The following is a 24,913-nucleotide window of genomic DNA, read 5'->3' on the forward strand; positions in this document are numbered from 1 at the left end:
TTGCATGTATGTGTATAGTTACTTCATGCCATATTGTGTATGTGTTTTAGCAAAAATGGGTTTCAAGTTAGTCCTTTGTACATTGTTTTAAGCTTCTTGATAAGGAGGTATAAAAATCCAGAACAAATCCTGAGTCTTTGATCAAAGAGAAACTCACATGGAACAGCCAGAGCCTTTTTAAAAAAGCAAACATTCAGCTAAGTACCTGCTTAGCATAGAAGAAAATGGATCCAATTCTCCCAGTTCTTTCTCAGATACCCAATTAATGCAGCTAGGTACAAAATGCAGAAGCCTGCTTTTGTGTGGCAATAGCTGCTAAATGGATGAGCACAGAAATCTTCCTTCCTACAGGGATAACCTGATTTCTTCCAGAAACCTTTCTTCCTAAAAGGGTAACTAGTTTGAATGTATTTGGTTTCAGTAAATCAAAGACAGGAAAGGTTTGGCATGAGGAGAGGGGGAGCAGATCAGACTGCCTCATATTCCCAGTGACCCAGCCCTTGCCTATCTGTGATGTCTGAACTGGGCCTCCACACATCTTTCCTTTCCCACCATTTCAACAACTTTTTCCATTTCATCTAAACTGCCCGAATATCTGCATTTCAAGCATATCAGTATTTGTGTACCTGTGTTTTATTTCATGTTGATTTCCAATTTCTGCTTAAATTACTGGCTGACATACTAGTAAAACCATGTTTTTTTCTTAAAGTCTGGGGCCAAGAAAGGTGGTTTGAGGGCCCAGAAAATGAGCAGCAAGAGTTTTAATGAGCTTGAAAAGCAAGCACAAGCCGTGGATAAAATGAAAGAGCAGGAAGATGCACACGTCGGCAGAAGTGAGAGAGAAGAGCCACTGTAAGTATAGATAATTTAGTTGTCTTTGCAGTTCTGCTAACTACTTAATACTCTGCATATCATATACAGAAAAATGCTTTGAATCTCTGGAGCAAAAAAAGAAAGAAATACAGAAGTGTTTCTTAATCTTGACTGTACTGTGGTAAAAGAAAATTGAGTAGTAAAAAAGGCTTCTCTCAATGTAAGTAGTGTTTGAAGATGGTGTAGTGGTTAAGAGCAGGTGGATTTTAATCTGGGGAACCGGGTTTGATTCCCCACTCCTCCACCTGAGTGGCAGAGGCTTATCTGGTGAACCGGATGTGTTTCTGCACTCCTACATTCCTACTGGGTGACCTTCGGCTAGTCACAGTTCTTCGAAACACTCTCAGCCCCACCTACTTCACAAGGTGTCTGTTGTGAGGAGGAGAGGAAGGGAAAAGAGCTTGTAAGCCACCTTGAGTTTTACAGTTTGCCATTTTTTAAATTATGACTGCATTGTAGAACATAGTTTGAATCTTTTCATTAATAATTAGATCATGACATGATTAATTTCTGCTGTAATTTGTTAAAACCCATGCTGTCACATTAGGAGTTTATTGCTGATAACGTAATTGTACCCCTTTCCAAATTATGTTTATTATATAATTATATTATTATATGGTCAAGGTGATTTTACAAAAGCATTTCACCTTGCCTGCCAGAAACATACTGTTCTCACTTTCTTGATTTTGTTAATGCTATCAGAGAGAGATAAAAAGTAAGTGTGGTTTTGTTCTGTGATTGAGAAATCAAAATGCACGTTGACAGTGAAACTATTTGCAGCATATATGCACGGCTTACAGAAGGGATTTTTTAACCGGAAAACACCTTCAAATGAAATTATTCTTACTAACACATGTTCATTTGTTCAACTGTTACAATCACTCCAGCTTCCATCAGCTTCTTTTTAAGTTTTATTATCTGGTGAGGTTCAAAGTATCAAATGTTCAGAGATACTTTGCTGAGGGTCATTTTGTTTCATCAATCATCATGCATTTCCTAGTTGTGTGTATCACCGTAAGAGATTTGATAGAGCGTAATGAACATAATTGAATGTAAATGAAAATCTAGCTATTAATGATAGACAGAAAATAACAATAATGTTGTCATTTGATTAATGCATGCATTCAACTCTGTGAGCCGAATTTATGTATTTTTTATACTTCTCTAATCCAGATATTGCACTAGACTAATATATTTGTGATGTATTATTAAGGTATACTTGTCATTTCCTTATATCAGGGGTGTCCAACTCTGGCGCCCCAAATGTTCCTGGACTATGATCAGAGGCTAAGTTAGGGAAAACTGTGCCCAGGGCGTGCACATGCCCTGTGCCCCTGCCCCTGCTGCGGCGTCAGCTGCCCCCTTGACGGCCTGGCCACGCCTCCGCTACTGCTCCATCTGGGGCATCCCGTGCCCTCACGCTGTGGGCGCTACACCACTGACTACAATTCCCATCAGTCCCTGCCAGCATGGCCAATTGGTCATTCTGGCAGGGGCTAATGGGAATTGCAGTCCATGAACATCTGGGCCACCAGAGATGGACACGCCTGCCTTATATAAATAATTCATGCAACGGAGGACTACAAAATGGCACCAAAGAAGGACTTTTCTTGTTTTGGTGCTTTTCTTATGTATGCATCCCAGATGGTTTCTGTTCTTTCTCCCTGTAAGGGAGACATGAAAGTTCCAGATCTACTTCCCGGTTCTGGATCTCATGGCAGCCACTGAGCCTGGAAGAGCCTCTTGGTTACCTCTTTGGGGATGATTGAAATATACGCTGGGAACACGTTCTCTATATTGGGAAATATAATCATGATTTGAATGATGCCCAGGGAGAGTGGAGGTGCCTAAAGGGGGCCTAGCAAGGACCCCAACCCCACCCCGGGAGCCTTCCAAGCAGCAACAGATCGGCCAGCCAGGCAGGAAGAAGGTCAGCAGCCATGCTGGGAAGGTCCCCAGCCTGGAAGAAGGTTGCTTGGCCCAGAAGAAGGGCCAGACAGCCAGAAACCAGCTGCTGTTCTCCCTGTCTGGCTAGCTGCTGCATGGACCATGAGCCCACACTAGGAAGGCACCCTCCCCTCCTTTTCGCCCGCTGTGGGCCCACAAACAGGACCCCAAGTAAGTCTAGGGCCATGGGTTTTAAGAAAAAAAGGCAACCTTAGGTGTGGCTGTCCAACATTTAAAATAGTGTGAACGGACTGGTCACATTAATTATTTCTGTCTGATAGACTGTTGCTATGTTTGCCCTTTAGATGCCATGAAGAAGCTTCAGTAAAAGCCCACTCATCTAACTCCTGTGTACTAAACAATCTCAGGTTCAAAGACCCCCTTCTTTATATCACATCACAGCCCTTTCCCATATCACACCCCTTTTTTATATCACATCACAGCCCTTTCCCATTATGCCTCTGGTCTGTTCATTAAATTGTCACTGTTCTTGATCTGGTGGTATTGACATGCATCTTTTCATCCTTTGATGCCCCCATTCTACAGCGCTAGCAATCCTTTGGGAAAAACCCATTATCTTGGGCACTTTTCCCTCTTGTGGCACTCTTGACTACATATGTTTACCTAAGCACTTCATAAGCAAGGACGTAGAAAAGGATCTTGGGTCAGTTGTCCTCTTGCCCCGTGACAAAAGTCACGTGGAAATTGCATACAATCCTAGCATATTCAATTGAAAAACATCATAAACATTAGAAGACCCTCTTGTCAGGGGGTTGATGTCTAGGGCAGTGGTGGCGAACCTATGGCACTCCAGATGTTCATGGACTACAATTCCCATCAGCCCGTGCCAGCACGGCCAATTGACCATGCTGGCAGGGGCTGATGGGAATTGTAGTCCATGAACATCTGGAGTGCTGATGGGGTAAGTGTGGTTTACCCTGACTGCAGTCCTGTCATAGTCTGTTGGCTTAAGGGTCCGAGACCTAACACCACTCCACCTCTTCCTGCCATTGCTGAGTTGATGACGAAAGCTTTGTGGTTTCCCTACCTATTTATGCCTATCTGATCTCTCCTCACCTGATCTATAAATGACACCCGATGTGTTTTGTAGTGTGTCATCTTTACGACTGGCCTACAAAGACCTTGAAATTCAGCTGAAGGAAGACCAATTGAATTTGCCTGCTAAAAAGAAAACAGAAGCAGAAAGACTCGGCATGGGATTTAGCAGCAATCGAAGGTATGCGTAACCCTTTAGCTGTGTATTATTAACACTCAGGACAATGGGTGGTCCAGTTTAATGCCAAAGCAGAGAGTGCCAAAAGAATATGATTCTCTTGTTTTGAATTCCTGTGGAATCTGATATTTGTCACTTTTCACAGCAAAGTACTCACTTTAGTGGTTGATGCAGGGTCATGTAGAGGCATCTCTCAAGATGATGCCTCCCAATCATGTGGCTAGATATCCATAATGACTGGCTGGATCTAAGAATTCTTTTTCTTTGGATCGATTGACTTACACTGGGCCATCTGCTTCAAGTCTCCGTAAGCAATGTTTATAAATACTTAAAAAAAATCACTGGTCTCCATTGCATGAGTATGAAGAGTACAAAAACGCTTTCCTTCTGCACAGCACCAGATCAGCCATTGTTCCACCCTATAATATTGCATAGCAAGGCACGCTTTATTTTGACATAATGAATTTTTGTCAGTGATGGGGTTGCGGTTACAGGAGATGCAAACCCTCCTGGGCATACCCAAGCCTTTAAGAGTGCCTGTTGGCTCCTGGCAGCAGTACCCGAACAGGAGCAGGCAGGAAAGTAAAAGCCACTACAAGTGCCTGCCGTCCGCAAGTGGTGTCTGGCCCACTCCCACTTTAGAGTATCTTTTCTGAGCATCATGGGGCACGATGTCATGAAATTTGAAATGTGGTTTGTAGTGTTAAGCTTCATTTTTACTGTGTTTAAACCAGTTTGGATGTCTCCTGAGATATGATGAGCCTGTGTTTGCCCTTCACCTGACTCTTTGTGCTCACTAAGCTAATTGACAATGTTTTTTTTAATACAGTGGCATATCCCATTCGGTAACCTCAGATATGCAGATCATAGAACAAGAAACACCTGCAGTTGCAAAACCAAGGAAAAAGTACGACGATGAGGACTCTTATTTTTCTTTGCCCAGTTCAAGGTAACTTTTTGTTTATTTGTGACCGGGACTGGCGTAGGCAAACTCTGTGCTGGGGATAATTAGGAAAGGAATTGATAATAAAACTGCAAAGATTGTCATGCCCTTATATAAAGCAGTGAAGATGCGACCCCGCGACCGGAGTACTTGTGTTCAGTCTCTGAGGTCGCCACATCTCAAAAAAAGTATATATCAAAGAGATAGAAAAAAAAAGTGCAGAGAAAGGGCAAGCGAGGATGAGTTGAAGGATTGGAGCACTCCTTGCTTCTTTATGAGGAGAGGCTTTCGCAGCGTTTGGGACTCCTTTAGTTTGGAAAGGAAGGCAGTCTGAGGGGGGGTTATGATTACGACAGTCTATAAAAAATTATGCATGGGGGGTGAAAAAGCTTGACAGAGAGAAATTTTTTTCTCTCTTTCTCCACAATACCTAGAACCAGGTCTCAGAGCATCCATTGTGAAAAATGCTGGGGGGAAGAATTAGGACTAATAAAAGGAAACACTTCTTCACACAACGTGTGATTGGTGTTTGGAATGTGCTGCCACAGGAGGTGGTGATGGCCACCAACCTGGATAGCTTTAAAAAGGGCTTGGACAGATTTATGGAGGAGAAGTCGATCTATGGCTACCAATCTTGATCCACCTTGATCTCAGATTGCAAATGCCTTAGCAAACCAGGTGCTCAGGAGCAGCAGCAGTAGAAGGCCATTGCTTTCACATCCTGCACGTGAGCTCCCAAAGGCACCTGGTGGGCCACTGCGAGTAGCAGAGTGCTGGACTAGATGGACTCTGGTCTGATCCAGCAGGCTCTTTCTTAGGTTCTTATGTTCATTTGAGGTTGCTCCAGATTACAGTTACACAGCTTGGTGACATGTTTGGTCCTTCTGGTTCAGGTTTTTTTAATCATACATGCTCTATTGATTGAGAAAATAAATGAGAGCAAGCATTCCAATCTGCGCTAGTGGTTGAAAGAGTGATGGGGAAATATGGCTGATCCGCGCTGTCTCACAAATAGCTAGGCTGAATTTAATATGTTGATCATCAGTGAGAGATCTGCTTTGGTACCTGTTTTACAAATTCTGAAGACAGTTTCTTGGATTCAAGGAAATGCAGGCAGAGTTCCACTTTCACAATGGGGGTTTCCCTGCCTCCATCCCATTCTAGTCCCTTTCTGCTCCTAAACGGCTATTTTAAAGAGCCAGAATGGATGGTATGCATGAGATGAGTTCTGTCACAGATTGCCAATCGGACTCAGTCACATTCACATGGAGGCTAACCTTTAAGAATGCCGTTGCTGAGCTTGGCTCCAAATGTTGTGAGGGGGAAGTGGAGGCTTCAGGGTTCTCCACTGCACTGTTGACATGAGTGGAGATTGTAGTAGTGCACTGCCGACCCAGCAGTGCCATAGTAGAACGTTGGGACATGTAGCTTGGACCTGCTTGTGCCTTGCAGGTAGCATCGCACCCCACTCCTCATCCCCCCATGAGTCCGCGGGTCGTGAACTGTCTGGCTCAATCACCGGGCGCAGGGACAATGGTCTTGCCCCCAGGTGAGGATTAGGCTCAGACGCGTACGCTCCTCTCCGCACGTAGCCAGATGAGATCATGCATCACATGATGATCTCCCGACCTCCTTCCAGCTCTCCCGGAACAGTCCTCCCTCCTACACGCCCCCGATAGAGTAACAATAAAAGGTGCCAGGAACCGGCAGACGGGAGACTCGCTAGGAACACGGACCTCCGGTCTCCCGCTGCTGGCGATCTCCACCAGATGTTATCTCCGCGTCTCGTCTCGTTCTTACGCTGACCGCGTGGGTCGACTACAGGAGATGACTGCAGAATGGGAGGGGGAGCTGTTTGCCACATGGCCATTTCCCTTGGCAAAAACAACACAAGAGAGAACCTGAAGAGCCTCCTTTCACCTTGCAATGTTGGAGCGACAGGCTGGGATGGTGAGGCTTTAAAAAGTTAGTTCCCATGTGAATGTGTGACTGAGAGATTGGCTTGGTACCTGTGATTTAACTTGTGTCAGACTGTTTACCTGTGAAGGCCCAAGGACAAGATGAAATGACAAGATGAAATGACAAGATGAGTTGTACCTGGGAAGAGTTGTACCTGGGCAGAGGAATCAGCAACAATTAGAGTCGCTGCCCTCCCACATTTATGAATGTACTCACAGTTGCACGAACAGCTTTTTGACTACAAGACAATATGATCCAATTATAGTAGAGTATTATTATACTGTGAAATCATAATACTGTACTATAAAATAATATCTCGTATTCAAATAGTAAAGTTGGTTAAATATGAGGATACCTAAATCTGGTAATTGTGGCTGTAAAAATGCCCCAGATTTGCAGAGAAAAAATCTGAAAAAAAATACATTGGGGGATTAGAAACCCCTGGAAATGATAAAAGGAGTGTGTGATGGAGAGATTCAGAAGCCAAAAGGTAACATAGGCATGAGAAGTAGTTTTGATCTCAGGAGAGAGATCCTGAAATCTTATGCAAATGTACCAGAGTAAACTTCAAAAGGCCTAAATTACCTCGTGGCCGAAACAGAGTTTTCTTGAGCCATGAGAGACAAAGGCTAAGGAGATTCCACCTTGGGCCAGGCTAAGGGAACCAGCTCCCTGCCATGGCTCTTGAGTTTTGAAACAAAGGAATCCTATGAGAATGTACTATGCTGAGGAAACTATGTAAAAGCAGTCTTTCTTATTTTATTGTTTGAAATAAAGACTTTAAAAACTCAGCAGTTGGAGTGCCAGGTTGGAACAGAACCCGGATTTGTAGAGGCAAGGCTGAAGCCCACAGTCTTGATCTCGTGTCATGGCGGTGTGAGCAATACCCCAGAGTTAGAGACTGAATTATAAGACCACAGGTCACATTCTTTTGCTGATAGTTTTAGATGCTACATTCGCATCCTCTGGCAGACCCAGAGGAGCCCCTTGGCAGCGAGAAAGATAACAGCTCCTGAATACCCCTGCCTTCCTGTAAACAGCCCAGATGTCTGACACCTCTTCTTATCACTTGTATACAGAGTACCATAAACATCCTGATATCGATGCAGGAATGTAGTAATCAGGATGTAGATGAGCAGACAGTCTTACACTTACAGCTTACATTGTTTAAGAACATCCTGGATGTTTGGGAGTTCCTGAAGATGTTTGACGTGTGATAATTTGCTGCAATCCTAAATCTCTTCGAAATGTATATGGCGTTTGCTTTGATGTAGCCAGTCGAAACCCTTTAAAAGCCCTGGACTTTCAACAGTTCAGGGCAGCTCTCCTGGTGCTGACAAGACCTATGCTGGTTTAAGAAATAAAGTCTTTTCTTTAAATTCGGCTGTGGCTTTGTTAGCTGGGAAATCTGTCTCTCCATTTCTCCTCTGGCTTGTGGAGAAAAGGGTTCCTTGCTCCTTTGGCTTAAGGGCTGAAACGGAAACCCTATTTGGAGCGGTATCAGCGGCAGTGGCCTCGTGACAGAGTGCTTCTATCTTTACGCTGCAGATTTCTTCAGTGGCTGTTGCTGGGCAACTATAGTGTTCCAAGGCTTGGCTGTGTCACTAAAAGGCAGGAGAAGGGAGCAGGGCCCTTTCCTGCTTTATTTTGGGCTTTGAGGAGGTGGTGATGGCCACTAACCTGGATAGCTTTAAAAGGGGCTTGGACAGATTTATGGAGAAGTCGATCTATGGCTACCAATCTTGATCCACCTTGATCTCAGATTGCAAATGCCTTAGCAGACCAGGTGCTCAGGAGCAGCAGCAGCAGAAGGCCATTGCTTTCACATCCTGCATGTGTGCTCCCAATGGCACCTGGTGGGCCACTGCGAGTAGCAGAGAGCTGGACTAGATGGACTCTGGTCTGATCCAGCTGGCTTGTTCTTATGTTCTTATGAGGAGGACTCATTGGGACCAGGCCTGACAAGTTGCCAGCTCCAGGTTGGAAAATTCCTGGAGTTTTTGTGGTGGGAGTCTGAGGGTAGTCTTTGGAGAGGGGAAAGGTTTCAGTCACATGTAATGCCTTAGAATTCAACGTCCAAAGCAGTTATTTTCTTGAGGACCTATCTCTGTTGTCTGGAATTCAGTTGTAATTCTGGGAGATCTCCAGGTCTTACTTTAGCAACTTTAGACCTGCAAGCAATCCTGGGTAAATTGCTGCCACCTGATTTCCATGACTCAGCTAGACATGGCTGCTTGCTATTGTTCAACCACAGCCGTCCTATGAAAGCTAATATGGTGTGGCAGTTAGAGCTTCAGAGCAGGGTCTATGAGACCCAAGTTACAATCCCCATCTTTCTGTGGAAGCTCATTTTTACTCCTTTCATTTTGGCTGCATCTGTGGCAGGCGTCTTCAGAGGCATTCACAGTGAAAAGTGTTCCTCTCACAGATGCTAGCCATAGATGTGGGCTAAACTTTAGGAGCAAAAACTACCAGACCATGGCCAAAAAGCCTGGAAAACCCACAACAACAAGTCTTATTGCATAATTTTTCTAATTTTGTAATCCAGTGTGTCGCTTACTGTGTCTCAGGTTGGGTGGCTTTAATTTTTGTAGTCTGTCTTGAGTTTCAGCAAGAAAGGACTATAAATAAATGAATAAAGTGTACATTGAGCCATAGGAGCAATACAAGTTTGAATTTCAAAACTCTGTTATTTAATCTCCATTGTTGGTACCCTTCCCATCTTTCTCAGGCACTGTGAGATGCTGTGCATTTATTAAGGAAATTATTTCTTTTTTCCTTCATCCAGATATTTTGACTCGGCAGACCTCAGGAGCAGCCCTTTCTCCAAATGGGATGACAACTCTGATTCTTACTGGAAGAAAGAAAGCAGCAACAGATATGTGGACACCACTCGGTCTTTGAAAACTGTGGATTATTCAGACAGGTACATGAGGAACATCACAGTCCACCCCTAATGCAATCTTCTGTTCATGTGGTTGAACTCCACTGACTTAGATATGCATTGCTTTGAGTCAAAGGCGTATGGGGGGAAATGGTGCCCAGGGACAACACCTCCTCTGTGTGCCCCCAAGCCCTGCCGCCCCCCGGTGCAGGTCGACTCCTGGCTGGGGAGAGGAAAAGCCAGCCTGCATGGAGGCCATGGCAGTGGGGCTCGGCAGCAGCCCTCCCTGTCTCCCTGTAGGCCAGTTCCTGAGCTGGCCTGCAGGGAGGCGTGTAGGGGGCAGGCCTCGGTGGCGTGCAGCTGGGGTGCACACTGTTTCATCACGTGAGTGGGGGGCTGTTGTTGTGGCTGTGACTAAAAGGCATGCACCCGTGAACAAGGGTGACCCCATGTCCTGATAAGCAAAACGCCTCTGCTTTGAGTGCAATCCCAGTGGAGTAAATCATTTGTAATAATTAAGCATTTGTATCTAATGCTGTACTCTTTATTCAAATAAGTTTCTGGTTAAATTATCTAAGGCTGTACTCTTTATTCAAATACGTTCTGGTTAAATTATCTAAGGCTGTACTCTTTATTCAAATAAGTTTATTGTTTAATTTACATCATAGTAGGCATGCATAGGACAGACTTGCATGGAAAAGTGTGTATGTCGGCAAATGCTGACTTAGATCCCCACCCAAACTTTGGAGGTACTTTTGAGGAGAGTCACCAACAGCTATTCTTTAAATTTGGTGCTCCTAAATAAAAGAACAGCCCTTTCCCCAGAACCCCTCCAAAACCTCCAGCACAATGTAATTGAGGCAAAACAACAGCTCCCCATCCCCCACATCATTTTTACCTCCAGGGGAAGAGCAAAGAACCTACCCCAAGAACCCACACCAGAACCCACACCAGAACCACACCAGAAGAATCCAGTTCAGCAGAACTGCAACATGCCATTGTCAATCAAGGCAAAGTCTAACAATCAAAGTCAGTGCAACACAGACACACATACAACAGTACCAAAACAGGGGGCGCTTTTACCATTCCAGACAAAGGTTCAAGCCAATCCATCAAAACCCAGGGGCATTCTGGGGGCACAACCTTAACAGACATCATGGCCAACCAAACCATGCCAGGTACCTGAAGGCTTGGGGGCATGATTATCATCCCACACAAAGCCACACAGAGGTCCAGTTCTACATTCCACATTCTAAAGTTAAAGCTTTTTTAACACCAATTCCTAATGGGCCCTTATTAAGCTAGCCTCCATTTCCATCTATCAAACATCAAAAAAAAATTTCAATGGTGAAAATGGGATTTGCCAACAAAATAACTCCGCTGCAGAGCAACGATCAACAGAATCCCCACCCCAATCCTATGAACTGTAGAGGAAACAGTACCAATTCCATAGTAGCAACACCCCTCAACTATACAACAGAGAGGCAAGCAAGCAAGTAGTAGAAATAAAAAGGAAGGAAGGAATAATTGTCTGGGAAACCAGAAAGCTTTTCCCCAAAAACCTCTAACCCACAGAAAGAAACCCCCACAAAAACTCTTCAACAGTTGTGGGAAACCAAGGAAACATAAAACCAGATATGAAACCTTTGCAAGCAGAACCAAAAATCAATTGTCAAAACATACCAGAATGCAAAACAGACCTCAGTGGGGCCTATTCCACCAACAGGCCCAAGGAAAGAAGTTAAGCATACAAAAATGACATAAACCAAATGATTTGTAAAATGATTTGTTGTCTCAAACCCCTCCGATGGAAAAAAAACCTCACCCTGAAAAAGCCGGTATTTTTTTTCCCCAGGGTTTTCGGCAGTTTGGATTTACTGAATGCCCAGCTCTGTCTGTTACTTATATGAATACTTATCATCTACTAATTCTGCTAATTTAGGGCTGGAAGCAGACTGAATTTTCCACTGATAGAAGGCATTTGTGGCAGTGGGCCAGAATGTTCCTGCTTCCCCTTCCCACTTGATCTCCCTCAAAGACTGCCCCTGGGGAACAGGGGACCCTCAGAAAAGGCACGAGTTTGTGGAAATCAGATGTTCCTTTCTGACAGCAGAAAGTTTAGTTTGAATCCAACGCTTAATATCTACATGGCATCCAATATTTTGTCACATCTATGATTTCTGTAATGTTTCTTTCTCTTAAACTGGAGCCTGTGTGTTACATGTGACCATCTGAAAACAATGTTTTACAGGCCTGCCTCTCGCCGTAAACCTGAGTACGAACCTTCTGCAAACACTGATGAGGCTCAGAAGAAATTTGGAAATGTTAAAGCTATTTCTTCAGATATGTATTTTGGAAAGCAAGACCATACTGAAGTAAGTTTCAAACCCTTTCCTGTCGTTGACTAGTTTGGGAACACCAAGGCTGCTTCTGCACGGCCCAAAACCAGCACCCTAGGGACGGTAAAAAAACCGTCCCCGAGGTGCTGCTGTGCTCACACACACCCCACGGCGCGAAAACGCTGCTTTCAAAACACACCCCGTGAGCATGTTTTTTGGAAAGCAGCGTCTTCCCACTGGCGCCGTGCGAAGCACCCCGGTGTGAGGGTGCAGCTTTTAGTTTACCTTGTCTTCCCTCCGAGTCTCCGGAGGGAGAAGGGACACGCTCATGCTGCCCTCCGACCCCTGTGAATCAGGGGGCAGAGTGGGTGTGTCACTTCCTCCCTCTGGAGCCTCGGAGGGAAGACAAGATCAACACCACATGCAAAACGGAGGCAGCTCCATGCAAAACTGGCTCCGCGGTTCTCTGCAGTTTTGGGGCCGCCCGCACAAGACCGTGCGAACGGTCCCGTGGCTCTACTGGCATTAATTATGCTGACAGACAGCTGGTTCTGCTGCTGTGCAGGAACAGCCCAAGACTAATCAAGGTCAATAAGCTCTCATACTGACCTTGTGTGATTAGTCTTGGTGTTCGTGGATGTATTTGTTGTGGTTATAGCAAAGTTGTTATAGTTTTTGCCAGAGCAGATTTTGAGAAAATTTAATTTCCTTTCTTTCCTCTGCCCACCCCCCTTTTTTTTTCAGTTTTCTCAAAATAGGGAGTGACAAGGAGAAATGCATTTATCTTCAATATTATGCAGGATGCCTTTTCCCCTAAGTAAAATATTCTTAAGGGGATTACCTCTGTTAGGGGAAAAGAGCATCCAGGTGTTGTCAGAGTTAGGCAGCAAATGTGACCATTCTGCTTATCACACCGGGCTGGGCCACTCACTGACCGCGTTGCTAGGGCTCAGCTTGCTCCCAGGGAGACCAGCAGGGACAGTCCATCTTTCCTTCAGTCACTACTTGGTTGAGAGGCCATCAGCATTTTCAAAGACAGACAGTGCAGAGCCAAGCACTGAAAAGTTTGCCTGCCCCGGCCTATGTCCTTGTGAAACATGTGGACAGAAATGTTCTAATCAAGTTGAAACCAGAAAGTATTGTTGCACGCTGCCCGCTTTCCTAGCATAAGAAGTGCCAAAGACAGCTGCCTTGTTTAGCTCTCTTTGGCAGGTGGAGGTGGAGCACTTCAATTGTATTGTTTTATATACAAATGCTCACATGGAGCTTAGGTGGAGGCAAAGAGGCACTCCTGAGAGGCAACTATGTCAGATCCTCGGGGAAAGATCATGTATTCTTGCTGTGTATTACATGCCATTAAAGGTTTTGTATTTGTTGTTGTTGTTGTATTCTTGCTGTGCTCTAGCCAACTCACAGCTGTCTGCTTCTCCCTCTGGCTGTTCCAAACTCAAACAAAACAAAAGCAGAAACCATCTTGTAAAAGCTTTTGAGTTTTCCAGAAGTCTTCATCAGGTTGCAGGTTTACCTTGCACACGAGACCTCTCTATCTGCATCTTGTGTAGGATGCTTGGTTAACTTCAACGAAAATGGGTTGTGGTAGACTGGTATCAAGTCATTCCATTGGCATGCTGGGAAATTATTGACTCCTGGAAGCCACATCCCGTGCCTAGTGAAATCAGCAAAGCAGCCTACTCAAAAGATACAGAGAGGCCGCAGGGTCATGGCCTAAAGACTCCCCCCTTCCTTTTTCTTGCTCTGTAACTGATGAAGGCTTCTGGAGAACTTGAAAGTTTGTACAACATACTGTGTCTATTTTGGCTGATTTAATAAAAGATGCTACGCGGCTCCTGGTTTTGGAGTTTGCTGTGGACCAAGTGAACTGAGAGCTGAACTGATTAAGTAGGGCTGTTTAGTGCTGGTAGCTAGCACTGGCTTCATGTTTTGAAGTCCTACCTCTTCGCAATGTGACAGTGTGAATGACCTCACTTTGACATGGGAGGTTGCTGCAGTGTTGCTGAATTTTTCTTTATCCTTCCATAGTATGAAGCTAGAGCTCGGTTAGAGAGACTTTCTGGAAGCTCTGCCATAAGCTCTGCGGACCTGTTCGAAGAGCAGAAGAAACAGCCGTCAGGTATGAAAAGAAATAATGAAAAAGACAGATGCGGTTGGGCTAAATTGTGCAAATGCACAAAGGCCATTTCTTAGGCCTGGTGCCATTATTCCAGTTCAGGTTGCCTCCCACTTGAGAGCACCATTCCACCGTGGTCTTTATAGTTGCAATCCTAAATGCTTCCTAGGAAGTGCAAACTTTTCATGAGTTCTGGGATTAAAGTAGGATCAGAGACACCTGGTTTCAAATTCCACTTGTCATTACAACTACTGTATGGCCTTGTGCCAGTCATACTCTTTGAGCGAAAGCTATCTCACACGGTTGTTGTGATGGTGCAGAGGAGGATGGGATGGGAGGATGTGTGCTACTCTGTGTGGAAAGAGTGTGGGCTGAAGATGCATTGCATATATTATCAGTAAATATTTATTTCTGGCCTCTTTACATAATCTTCAAAGATCTATTTGATTGCTGTTTTAAGTAGTTCATTAAGTGGCTATGTTAAGTGGCCATGTTGCACATACTTCTTATACTAGCAGGCACTACTTGCCCTCATTCCTTGCAAGTAGAACTACTGTTGAACCAATTAGTAATCCACAGCAAAACATGGGGCATGAAGAAATTACTTTATAGGCAGTCAGTTTCATGTTATTTAGGACTAACATTAAGTCAGATGGGCTTTTTCTTGGGAAGAGTCAGATAAGTTCGAAAACTTCGCTGTGTGATTGCTAATTAGATTGAACATTTGCTCTAGTCTGTCTTCCAATATGCTGAAGCATCCTTGCTGTCGGTAAGCACTGATCTGCAAACTCAATAAGCAGTCTCATGAGGAAATTATCTGAGGAAGAATCCACTAAAATTCTTTCCTCCAAAGTATTTTCTAAAGGGTCACAGAGAAGAGTTGAAGGTACAGCTGTATTTCCCAGCTGACCTAAATCAGACTCCAGTTCCACTACTTCCTCCAGAGGAGTAAATGTTTGTAGTTGGGAACTCAATGTCTGGAGACATTGGGATTGCTTGTTAATAAAAGTATCCAGTTTGTTTTTGTTCTGGCTGAGGACTAGCAGCAGTTGGGGAGTTTGTTCTGTTCTTCCTTTTGGTCATGATTATTAGCAAACTGTTAACATTCAAAGGAGACAGAGTACTGATGGATGGTTACAACTCTAATTAGCAAGGTGTTTCAAGAAGAACATAAGAACATAAGAACAAGCCAGCTGGATCAGACCAAAGTCCATCTAGTCCAGCTCTCTGCTACTCGCAGTGGCCCACCAGGTGCCTTTGGGAGATCACATGTAGGATGTGAACGCAATGGCCTTCTGCGGCTGTTGCTCCCGATCACCTGGTCTGCTAAGGCATTTGCAATCTGAGATCAAGGAGGATCAAGATTGGTAGCCATAAATCGACTTCTCCTCCATAAATCTGTCCAAGCCCCTTTTAAAGCTATCCAGGTTAGTGGCCATCACCACCTCCTGTGGCAGCATATTCCAAACACCAATCACACGATTGCGTGAAGAAGTGTTTCCTTTTATTAGTCCTAATTCTTCCCCCCAGCATTTTCAATGAATGCCCCCTGGTTCTAGTATTGTGAGAAAGAGAGAAAAATTTCTCTCTGTCCGGTACCTCACTACTCCATGCATAATTTTGTAGAGCTTCAATCATATCCCCCCTCAGCCGCCTCCTCTCCAAACTAAAGGTCCCAAGCGGCTGCAGCCTCTCCCTCATAGGGAAGGTGCTCCAGGTCCCTCAATCCATCGCTTGTTGCCCTTCTCTGCACTTTTTTCTATCTCCTCAATATCCTTTTTGAGATGCGGCTGACCAGAACTGGACACAATTGCTCCCAAAGTGCGTTAGCACCACTTGCGCTATATAAGGGACATGACAATCTTTGCAGTTTTATGATCAACTCCTTTCCTAACGATCCCCAGCATAGAGTTTTCCTTTTTCACAGCTGCCATGCATTGAGTTGACATTCCCATGGAACTATCAGCTAAAGGCAGCCTAAATCCCTTTCCTGGTCTGTGACTGATAGCACTGACCCCTGTAGCGTGTATGTGAAGTTTGGATTTTTTTTTGCTTCATGTGCATCACTTTACATTTTGCTACATTGGTGCATTTTACCATTTCTGGGCCCACTCACCTAATTTATCAAGGTCAGCTTGGAGCTCTTAAAATCGCTTTGTGGTTTCTCACTGCACCCTACATAATTTGGTATCTTCTGCAAGAGCTTGGCCACCAGCTACCCACTACCCTACTTCCAGGTCATTTATGAATAGGTTAAAGAGCACTGGTCCCAAAGCGGATCGCCTTGGGGACACCACTCCCGACATCTCTCCATTAGTAGAACTTCCCATTTACACCCACTCTTTGTTTCCTGTTTCTCAACCATAGTTTTTTTAATCCATGGGAGGACTTCCCCTCTTGATTCCTTCATTGCTGAGTTTTCTCAACACTCTCTGGTGAGGAACTTTGTCAAAAGCCTTGTGGAAATCCAGAGTAGACAATGTCCACTGGACTTCCCCCTTATCACACCTGTCTGTTTACACCCTCAAAGAACTCTAGTAAGTTTGTAAGACAGGATTTGCCTCTGCAAAAGCCATGCTGACTCTTTCTCAGCAGGTCTTGCTTTTCTACATGTTTTATAATTTTATCTTTAATGATAGATTCTACTAATTTACCAGGAACAGATGTCAAACTGACTGGCCTGTAATTTCCCGGGTCCCCCCTAGATCCTAGGTGTTTCTAGAAGGCAGATAACAGTCACAGCTGTGTGCTAAAGATTAAAAATGACCAGTTTTAAGTATTAGCCACAGTTTCCAACAACCATCAGTCATTTGCAGTTTCAAACAGTTTGCACAGAAACACAGATAACATAATAGCTTGAGCAATTAAAATTCACAAGCTCTTGCCGTGCTCCATCCTTCTCGAGAAAGGTATAGATTCCCAAAATTAGCACTGCAGTGGCAAAATAACTGAAGTGATATAAATGCCTTAAAAGAAAGCAAACTTGCAGAGTGTTGTGACCGGAGTTGCTATCTGGTCACTGTCTTTTCCGCAGGCCTCCCTTTCATTTCATATTTTAATGTAGCTTCTAGAATTGAGTCCGATCATCAGCTAATATTCTTAACTTTAGCTGATCCTCAGCACAAATTGTGACTATCCCAAGACCATTTACCCAATCTTTCTCAGACTAGTTTACAGAAGTCAAAATTCAAATGGTCGGTTGAATCAGGTAATTCAATTATGAGGAGACTAAACTCCAAACTGTCAATTATTTTAAGATCTGAAATAATATCTAAACAATCTATCTCAGATTCTGTAGAAAAGCATGATGAACTCATTTGTATATCATAGGATGACCTAACTCATTGGATTAAGTCTTACCCCTCTCATAAATACAGCAGCCCCCAAATGGTTTGACAAGGAATGCTGCTGGCAAAAAAAGAACTCTTAGAAATATGTACTTAGAATATAGAAAATCATCAGCTAGTTGGCTTCTTTCTTCTGCAGATCTTCTGGCAAATAGTTGCAGGTGCTCTGTATTTTCGACCCCAAGCCCCAGATTGTGTTATACCTGCACAAGTCTAGGAAGATCATTTCAGATTTTTTTTCTGATGCCAATAACAGTGCCTGGAACAATATGGAGCATGAGCATATTCTCTGAAATCCCATGCTGGGATCCAGTATCTGTTGAGAAGTTGTTGAACTAATGTCAGGGCCCTGCGGGACATTGGACAGTTCCGCAGGGCCTGTAAAACACCGGGCCTTTGGGGAGGCCGGCTGCTGATTGCCACCCACCTACCCACTTGCCCACGTATACCATCTCTGTGGGCTGCGATTTATCGCACCTGGTCCTCTCCCAGGAGGTCTTTTATGGGTTGGGGTCCAATATTAGATTCTGAATTATGTTGCCTCTATTTTTATATTATGCTGTTTTAATTGTTTTTATACCTTTTAAAGTGTTTTATTGTACACCACCCAGAGCCCTTCAGGGGTGGGCGGTATAATAAGTTAAATAAACAAACAACAACAACAACACACCTTCAAAACAGAAAGGCTTCTGGCATTGATGTTCCAGCTGAATTACTCAAAACCAGTATTTGCATGTGGGCTCCATTGTTGGCCTGCATGGTCAATACCTCCCAATAGTCATGTCCATTTGGAGAAGCGGTTATCATTCCCAGCTTTAAAGAGACATCTTCACAGGTGCATCAAAAGATTTAAATATCAATTATACAAAATCCAAAATTATGATGTTCGGCAATTCACCAGTGATCAGCCTTGGAAGGGACCTTATGTTAGAACAGGTCAAGTTTTCTGTAACTCGTTTGTCCTGTATGATTCGGCTCATAAATCCATATGTTGAAGGTAATGATGCATCTTATGGTTTTTTTTTTTTTTTTCTGTCTGAGGGCAGCCAATGCGACCAGCTGCCATTAATTTTGTGCGAGGCAGCAGCTCAGTTGCTCTATGCCGCGCCGAATTATTCAAACAGAAGTTGTCCATAAATTTGAATGCGACCGTTGTATGGACATCTGCTCCAACAAAACCTTGAAACAGTGTGCAGGTCGTGTTTACCTAGAGTTTTGTGCCTGTCCTGGCAGAGGCAGTTGCTGTGTGGCTTTGGCATGTATGTGGCTTATTTCAAAGGAGGGTTAGCTGGGAATATCTGCAAAGAGTTGTTTTATTAAGTAGCACCGTGAACCTTCATTATCAATTAAGATGGAGCCTGGCATGGAACTGGAAACTTGCAACTAGATACTCTGAAGTGGCAGCAATTTAATACTGAAGAGTCATGAGGGTCTGGGAACACGATATTCATTGTGTGCTGGAACAGCAGTTATTTCAAAGACAACTTTACAAATCTAACATGATTTTTCCAGAGTCAGGGGAGTTTTCTAAAAAAACATGGGTGGTTAGCATCAGCAGGTGTTGGTGAACTGACATTTTACTTCTGGGCATTTGAACTGTTCTGTATATTTAAAAGAAATATAGGAGTTGCTGCATGCAGTGAATTTGTGTGTATTTCATGGCATGTTGTTGTTTTCCCTGTCCTTAGGAAGTTACACCATTTCAAATGTCCTGCAGTCTGCTCCAGATATGGCTCAGTTTAAACAAGGAGTGAAATCAGTCGCTGGAAAACTTTCTGTCTTGGCCAATGGAGTCATGACTTCTATTCAGGTTAGTAAACTTACAGCTTATTGCTCCTTTAGGATTCCCCAACCTTTTGGGCACTTTTGGGTATTTCTGCTTAGGGCAGTGATTTCCAAATTACAAGTGGACAGGACCTTAAAGATGAAACCATACACACAGAGGAAGCCTGAGTGCAGCAGATGAGGATAAAAATTAAATACGCCGGCAGATTTATTTATTTATTTATTTATTTATTTATTTATTTATTTATTTATTTATTTATTTATTTATTTATTTATTTATGTTTCAAATTTCTATCCAACCTGTCCCCGAAAGGAATCTAGGTGGCCTTACAATATATAATGGATACAATATAAAATATCATAAATAAAACTAAAACTTATAAAAACAGCCGAAATAACTACACATTAACATTTAAGTATGAAATGAATAAAAGAAAACTAGAGGCATAGGTATAGGTGGCTTCGTTACCTAATATCAAATACTTCCCCTAGGATAAAAGGCGTCGACCCCAATTTAAAACCTACCCCATGGGAAGGATGTGGAGGACCCCTCAGTATGGGGAGACCCTGATGTAACACTACCCTAGGGCAGGGGCAGTGGGGGGAGCACCATGTCAGCAGCTGGACACTCCAAAGGGCCCGTTTTGGAACAACACAGTCTTACGGGCCCTAAGGAACTCACCCAGGTCCCACTTGGAAGTCCCGGACTGGAGAAGGGTGTTCCACCAGGCGGAGACCCAGTGCCGTACGAGGTCTGGCAGCGTGGAACCAACCGCATCATAGAGGGGCGGGGGCCACCCAGTGGTTGGCCTCTGCAGAGGCAGGGTTAGGAGACACTGCTCGGTGTCACGGTCCCGAGGTCACGAGGGTCCCAGGCAGCTATAAAGGCAGCAAGGTCAAAACCACACCTTGAAGATGATTCCCGGAATTCAACCCGGGGAGCCAATGCAGCTATGCATAGCCTGGAGCTGGATGTGTTCTCTGAAGGCGCCTCCTGTGAGCAGGCGTGCTGCCGCATGTTGGACCAGTTTTTAACTTCTGAATCAAACGCAAGGGAAGGCCGGCGTACAGCGAGTTACAATAGTCCAGCCTGGAGGTGACCGTTGCATGGATCACAGTGGCCACAGTCACAGATGAGAATACAATTTACACTAACCTGCAGCAACTATTTTAACCTGTACACCTGATCAGATCTCCCGTGGCCAATTAGAAGCCCTGCTAGGCAACAGCGCTGCACGGCTGCACTCACTTTCTAAAAACTGGCAGCGATGAAAGGCATCATTGGGTGCTATGGCTCCCCGGGCACCATGTGGGAGATACCTGTTGTAAGCATTACACCAAGCTGGCTCTATGTAGCCCCATATGTTTACAGAGGTCCAAGGGCTCAGTGGGTTACTCCTATCCATATACCTGTATGTTGACTGTTTTGAACTTTTATCTGGGTGGTGGTTGCTGTGTGGGTGTTGTTGTCGTAGGCTTTGGTGGTGGGGGAGGCAGAGCAGCAGAGAAATATTGTATTGTTAATAACATTCTATCACGAAACCACGCCTGGGAGAGCCATGCTTGTTTCAGTAAAAATCTGGGTCCTTTTCTCCAATAACTCCAACCAACCGAGTTCTCAAAGATTTATTGAAAAACAGAAATAAAAGAAATAAAACATAAATGCATAGAGATTGCTCAGCTGAATACATTCTTTGGATCTCTCTGGACACCCAGCCAAGAGGTGCTGCTCCTAGCTTAGCCCATGATAGAGTCACCTAGGTCTTTGTTCTTAGTCTCCAAGAAAACTTTCCCCCTTGCCATGCGGTCCCCCCAATGTTTGAAATGCCTTATTTGGGCATCTTCCTGTCCTGGGTAAATTTCCATGGCCTTTTGGTTTCTCCATCCGGAGGTCTTGAGATCAAAGGCCAATTTTAACATGTAGGTGTGATTCTGCTAGTTTTACAGTACTATTCCATTACACATTCCTTCTTGGGGGGTGCCTTGCTGGGTTATGGCCAGTGTCTGTAAATGACTGTGGTTGGATTCAGAAGGCTAGTTTGGAAGGACTTTTTTTGATTTTGTGGCTGACCGTGATACGAAACAGTGAAAGGCTGAGCAGGAGGGCAAAATGAATTTGGTATAATAAGTCTGACTTTTGCCTTAAAAGTCCTAGGGGTTCCCTATAAATTGGCTACAACTTGATGACGCTATCCACACACACACACACACAAACATCTCACCCACAGAGAGAGATAAATGACTGGCAACTCTTAATTGCTGCACTCATTTCCTGAAAAGAGATGTTAACTGTTCATTTCTTTTCACTTCTCCAACAGGACCGGTATGGATCGTAATGTTTGCATTCCAATAAACCTCGAACACAGAAGAAGGCTTTCTTATGGTTAATATATGTCTGCTGGTGATCATCCCGCAGATCGTAAAATTAAGGCTGCCTTAACATTTGTAGAATATGTTATTCTGGTTGATTTGGCACCAATAGTTTTACTGCATGTCCTTCTAGTTCCTATAACACTTTACTTTAATGTAGTAATTCGTTGTTACTCCTCCTTTCTAAAATTGCCCATGTGCTTATTCTGTTATGAATTATGTCTTTGTCTCTCCCCCTCCCCGCCCTCTTGTGGGCATGAGGCAAGGATATGATGTATGCTGTTAGATCTTACACAGAGTAGGCATAGACACTAGCAATAAATACTTGTTCATAAGCTTTAGTTTCCTCATAGAAGAAAGGAGCTGATAACAAGTCTTCATAGTGGAGATCTCAAATTGATAGTCCTGCTTCCATAATTGGGAGTCTCCTTTGGGGTTGTGTTCTCCTACTTTTGATGGGTAGGTTCAAGAGATCCTGCAGATAATGGCATGCAGAATCTTCCTTTACCTAATTATTGAATTGCCAGGCTAAGAGGAAATCCTGCAGAAATAATTCAGCTATGGCCATGGTGGCGAACCTTTGGCACTCCAGATGTTATGGACTACAATTCCCATCAGCCCCTGCCAGCATGGCCAATTGGCCATGCTGGCAGGGGTTGTTGGGAATTGTTGTCCATAACATCTGGAGTGCCAAAGGTTCGCCACCACTGAGCTATGGCATTTCCCAGTTTAGACTGTGCTAGAAGGGAGTGGGAAGGGGGGACGTGCCATCCCTAGAAGTAAGCAGAGAAAGAACACCCTAACTGACCCAGGGAAGAAACCATAATCTGGTACAGAATTCAGCGTTCCTTAATTTCAAAGAAAATTTCAGTCGCACTTAAGTCTGTAGCTCAGGTATGTTAACAGTTTTAAAGATAGTTACTGGTTCCCCTTGACAGAAAACAATAAGTGTTTTATTTGCTGTGATATTTCATATAAAAATAAGGGAATATTTAAAGCATTATCATCTAAATACATTTTTCGAGAGAATATTATAGGGAGGACAACTCCATTTTGAGCTGAAAATTTCATTTTTCCAAAAATGGTTTGTTCATGACATTTCTTTTAAATTGCTGTTTTTCTACTCAAACAGTTATAACAATCCATTAAAATGTAATGAAGGATAATGTGTGTGTGTATAAATTTACTGGACCAAACATACTGGTACAAAAGAATGTTCATAAGAATTAAGCACAGTCTTGCAGATTTAAAAGGGATATTGATATTGAATATGTGCAACAAAAAGAAATCTTTAGATAGCATAGAACAATAACCGTTGAAAACAACCCTAATAGAAAATGTTATTGTCTGAGAGATAACAGATGAAGCCTCTAGTGACAGTTCTGTATCTTTAACTGCTGCCAAATGTTTCAACTTGTAATACTTTTGAAATAAATTGTAATTTTAAATGAAAAAAGTTTGTTTTGTCTCACCTTAAGATTCATCATGCATTCGAACTGAATGTTGCATAAAGTGTCATGAACTTGCTTCGTAATGGAGAAGTTCATTCCTGCTGGTCTTCCTTCCGCATAGAAGTTCCTGACTCAGCTACTAAGGTCCATCCTTCAAAAGGCTCAAGGATTGCATCCTGTTGGTGCCAAACGACATTTCTTTTTCCCAAGGTTTAAGCACTTGGGAAAGCTTCTTTCATTTTTAAAATAATTTTTATTTTATCAACAAAGAATTGCAGGAAAAGAAAATAAAGTTTTTTTTTAAAAGTAAGTAGAACAAACATAACAGTAATAATAATAATACAAAAGCGAAGAAGAAAGAAAGAGAGAGAGAAAGAAAGATACAAAAAGACTAATGAGAAGAGCAACAATAAGGGGGGGGGCGGCTGTTTCCAAGAGGTCTACAGTTTACCCACATTGCCTTCTGGATTTTTTCAGAACTAGTGGGTCTAAAATCCAGAATCTTCCAGTCCACCTGTCAAATGTAAGGTCCCCAATATCTGGGGAGGAAAGAGCTAAGAAAAACTTGCTCTTTAGCTGGCAAAAATAGCCCCTATCAGCAGTGTGTAGTGTGGGAGTGCTCAGAGGCTCAACCAGAATGAAACGCCATTTCACTAAAAGCCCGACTTGAGAAAATGTCTGGGAATCCTTGCAGTCCTGGTAGTGAGAAAAAAATTATTGGACAGAATTGCACTGCTTAACTGAACTTACTCCACTTAACATAATTATTCTTAACTTTTCCCTTGCTTTACCCAAAAATTGATTCATATAGAAATGCAGATGGAAGGCATCAAGGCCTGTTCCTTGAACCCCCATTGAATCAAACCTCAAGAATACACAAGGAAATTGATAGAGTTGATTACAAGTACTAACTCTGCATGATACTAGACTCTGGTGGGGGCTACTGCCGTTGCTCTTCATCTTCAGAAGAGCACATAAGAGAGCAAACAGATCAGATAGGAAACACAACTGACAAGTGAAAGATTGCAAAGTGTATCTTTCTTGGGTGAGGCACTCTTAAGACACTTTTTCTATAAACCAAGGGTGCACTTACTTATAACTGTTGTTAATGGAGTGTCCTCTGTGAAGGCTCACATTAGACTGCACAGGTGCAGGCCAGCTACAGAGACAGGATTTGCTAGCTTCTAGAAAATCTGAAAATGCAATGGAGCACTCTCCCCCTCCCATCCAGAGCCATTGTAGTGTCTATTCCCACCTAAATGGTCACGTGAAAAAAAATCTATGCTGCAGTCCTCAGCAAGGGAAAGAGGGAAGATTCATGCCTGCACAAAGGACACTCAATGGACAACAGTACAGGTAAATGCAACCTTGTTTTCATCGTCATTTATTCTGTGCAGTCCCACATGGAAGAATAACAAGCTCATTTACCAAGGAGGTGAGCGTGGCTTGGTCGTCAAAGACTAATTGCTCTCCCAATAGCCATTTCTCTCCTGAAATCCACATCAGTGGAATATTGCCTCACAAATGTGGAAGGGATGACTAAGTTGCTGCTCCTCCGATGTCATGAAGGTCGATCTCGGAGTTGAAGGTGGTAGAGCAGTGGTTCTCAACCTTCCTAATGCCGCGACCCTTTAATACAGTTCCTCATGTTGT

The 24,913-nt window shown here is 43.5% G+C and overlaps 1 protein-coding gene across 4 annotated transcripts in view; it reads left to right on the forward strand.

The window, feature by feature from the left end:
- Nucleotides 1-22,365, forward strand: part of ARFGAP3 (ADP ribosylation factor GTPase activating protein 3) — a 37,005-nt gene extending 14,640 nt beyond the window's left edge. For all 4 annotated transcript variants that reach the window (XM_048499431.1, XM_048499432.1, XM_048499434.1 and 1 more), the window contains 8 exons: nt 710-852; nt 3,932-4,057; nt 4,884-5,003; nt 9,745-9,882; nt 12,092-12,215; nt 14,220-14,310; nt 19,343-19,464; nt 21,758-22,365. In XM_048499431.1, coding sequence (XP_048355388.1) covers nt 710-852; nt 3,932-4,057; nt 4,884-5,003; nt 9,745-9,882; nt 12,092-12,215; nt 14,220-14,310; nt 19,343-19,464; nt 21,758-21,775 — 882 coding nt within the window. In that variant the 3' untranslated portion in view covers nt 21,776-22,365. The remainder of the gene's footprint in view (nt 1-709; nt 853-3,931; nt 4,058-4,883; nt 5,004-9,744; nt 9,883-12,091; nt 12,216-14,219; nt 14,311-19,342; nt 19,465-21,757) is intronic.
- The last annotated feature ends 2,548 nt before the right edge of the window (nt 22,366-24,913 follow it).

Source organism: Sphaerodactylus townsendi, linkage group LG06 (genome assembly GCF_021028975.2).
Source record: "Sphaerodactylus townsendi isolate TG3544 linkage group LG06, MPM_Stown_v2.3, whole genome shotgun sequence".
Taxonomy (NCBI): domain Eukaryota; kingdom Metazoa; phylum Chordata; class Lepidosauria; order Squamata; family Sphaerodactylidae; genus Sphaerodactylus; species Sphaerodactylus townsendi.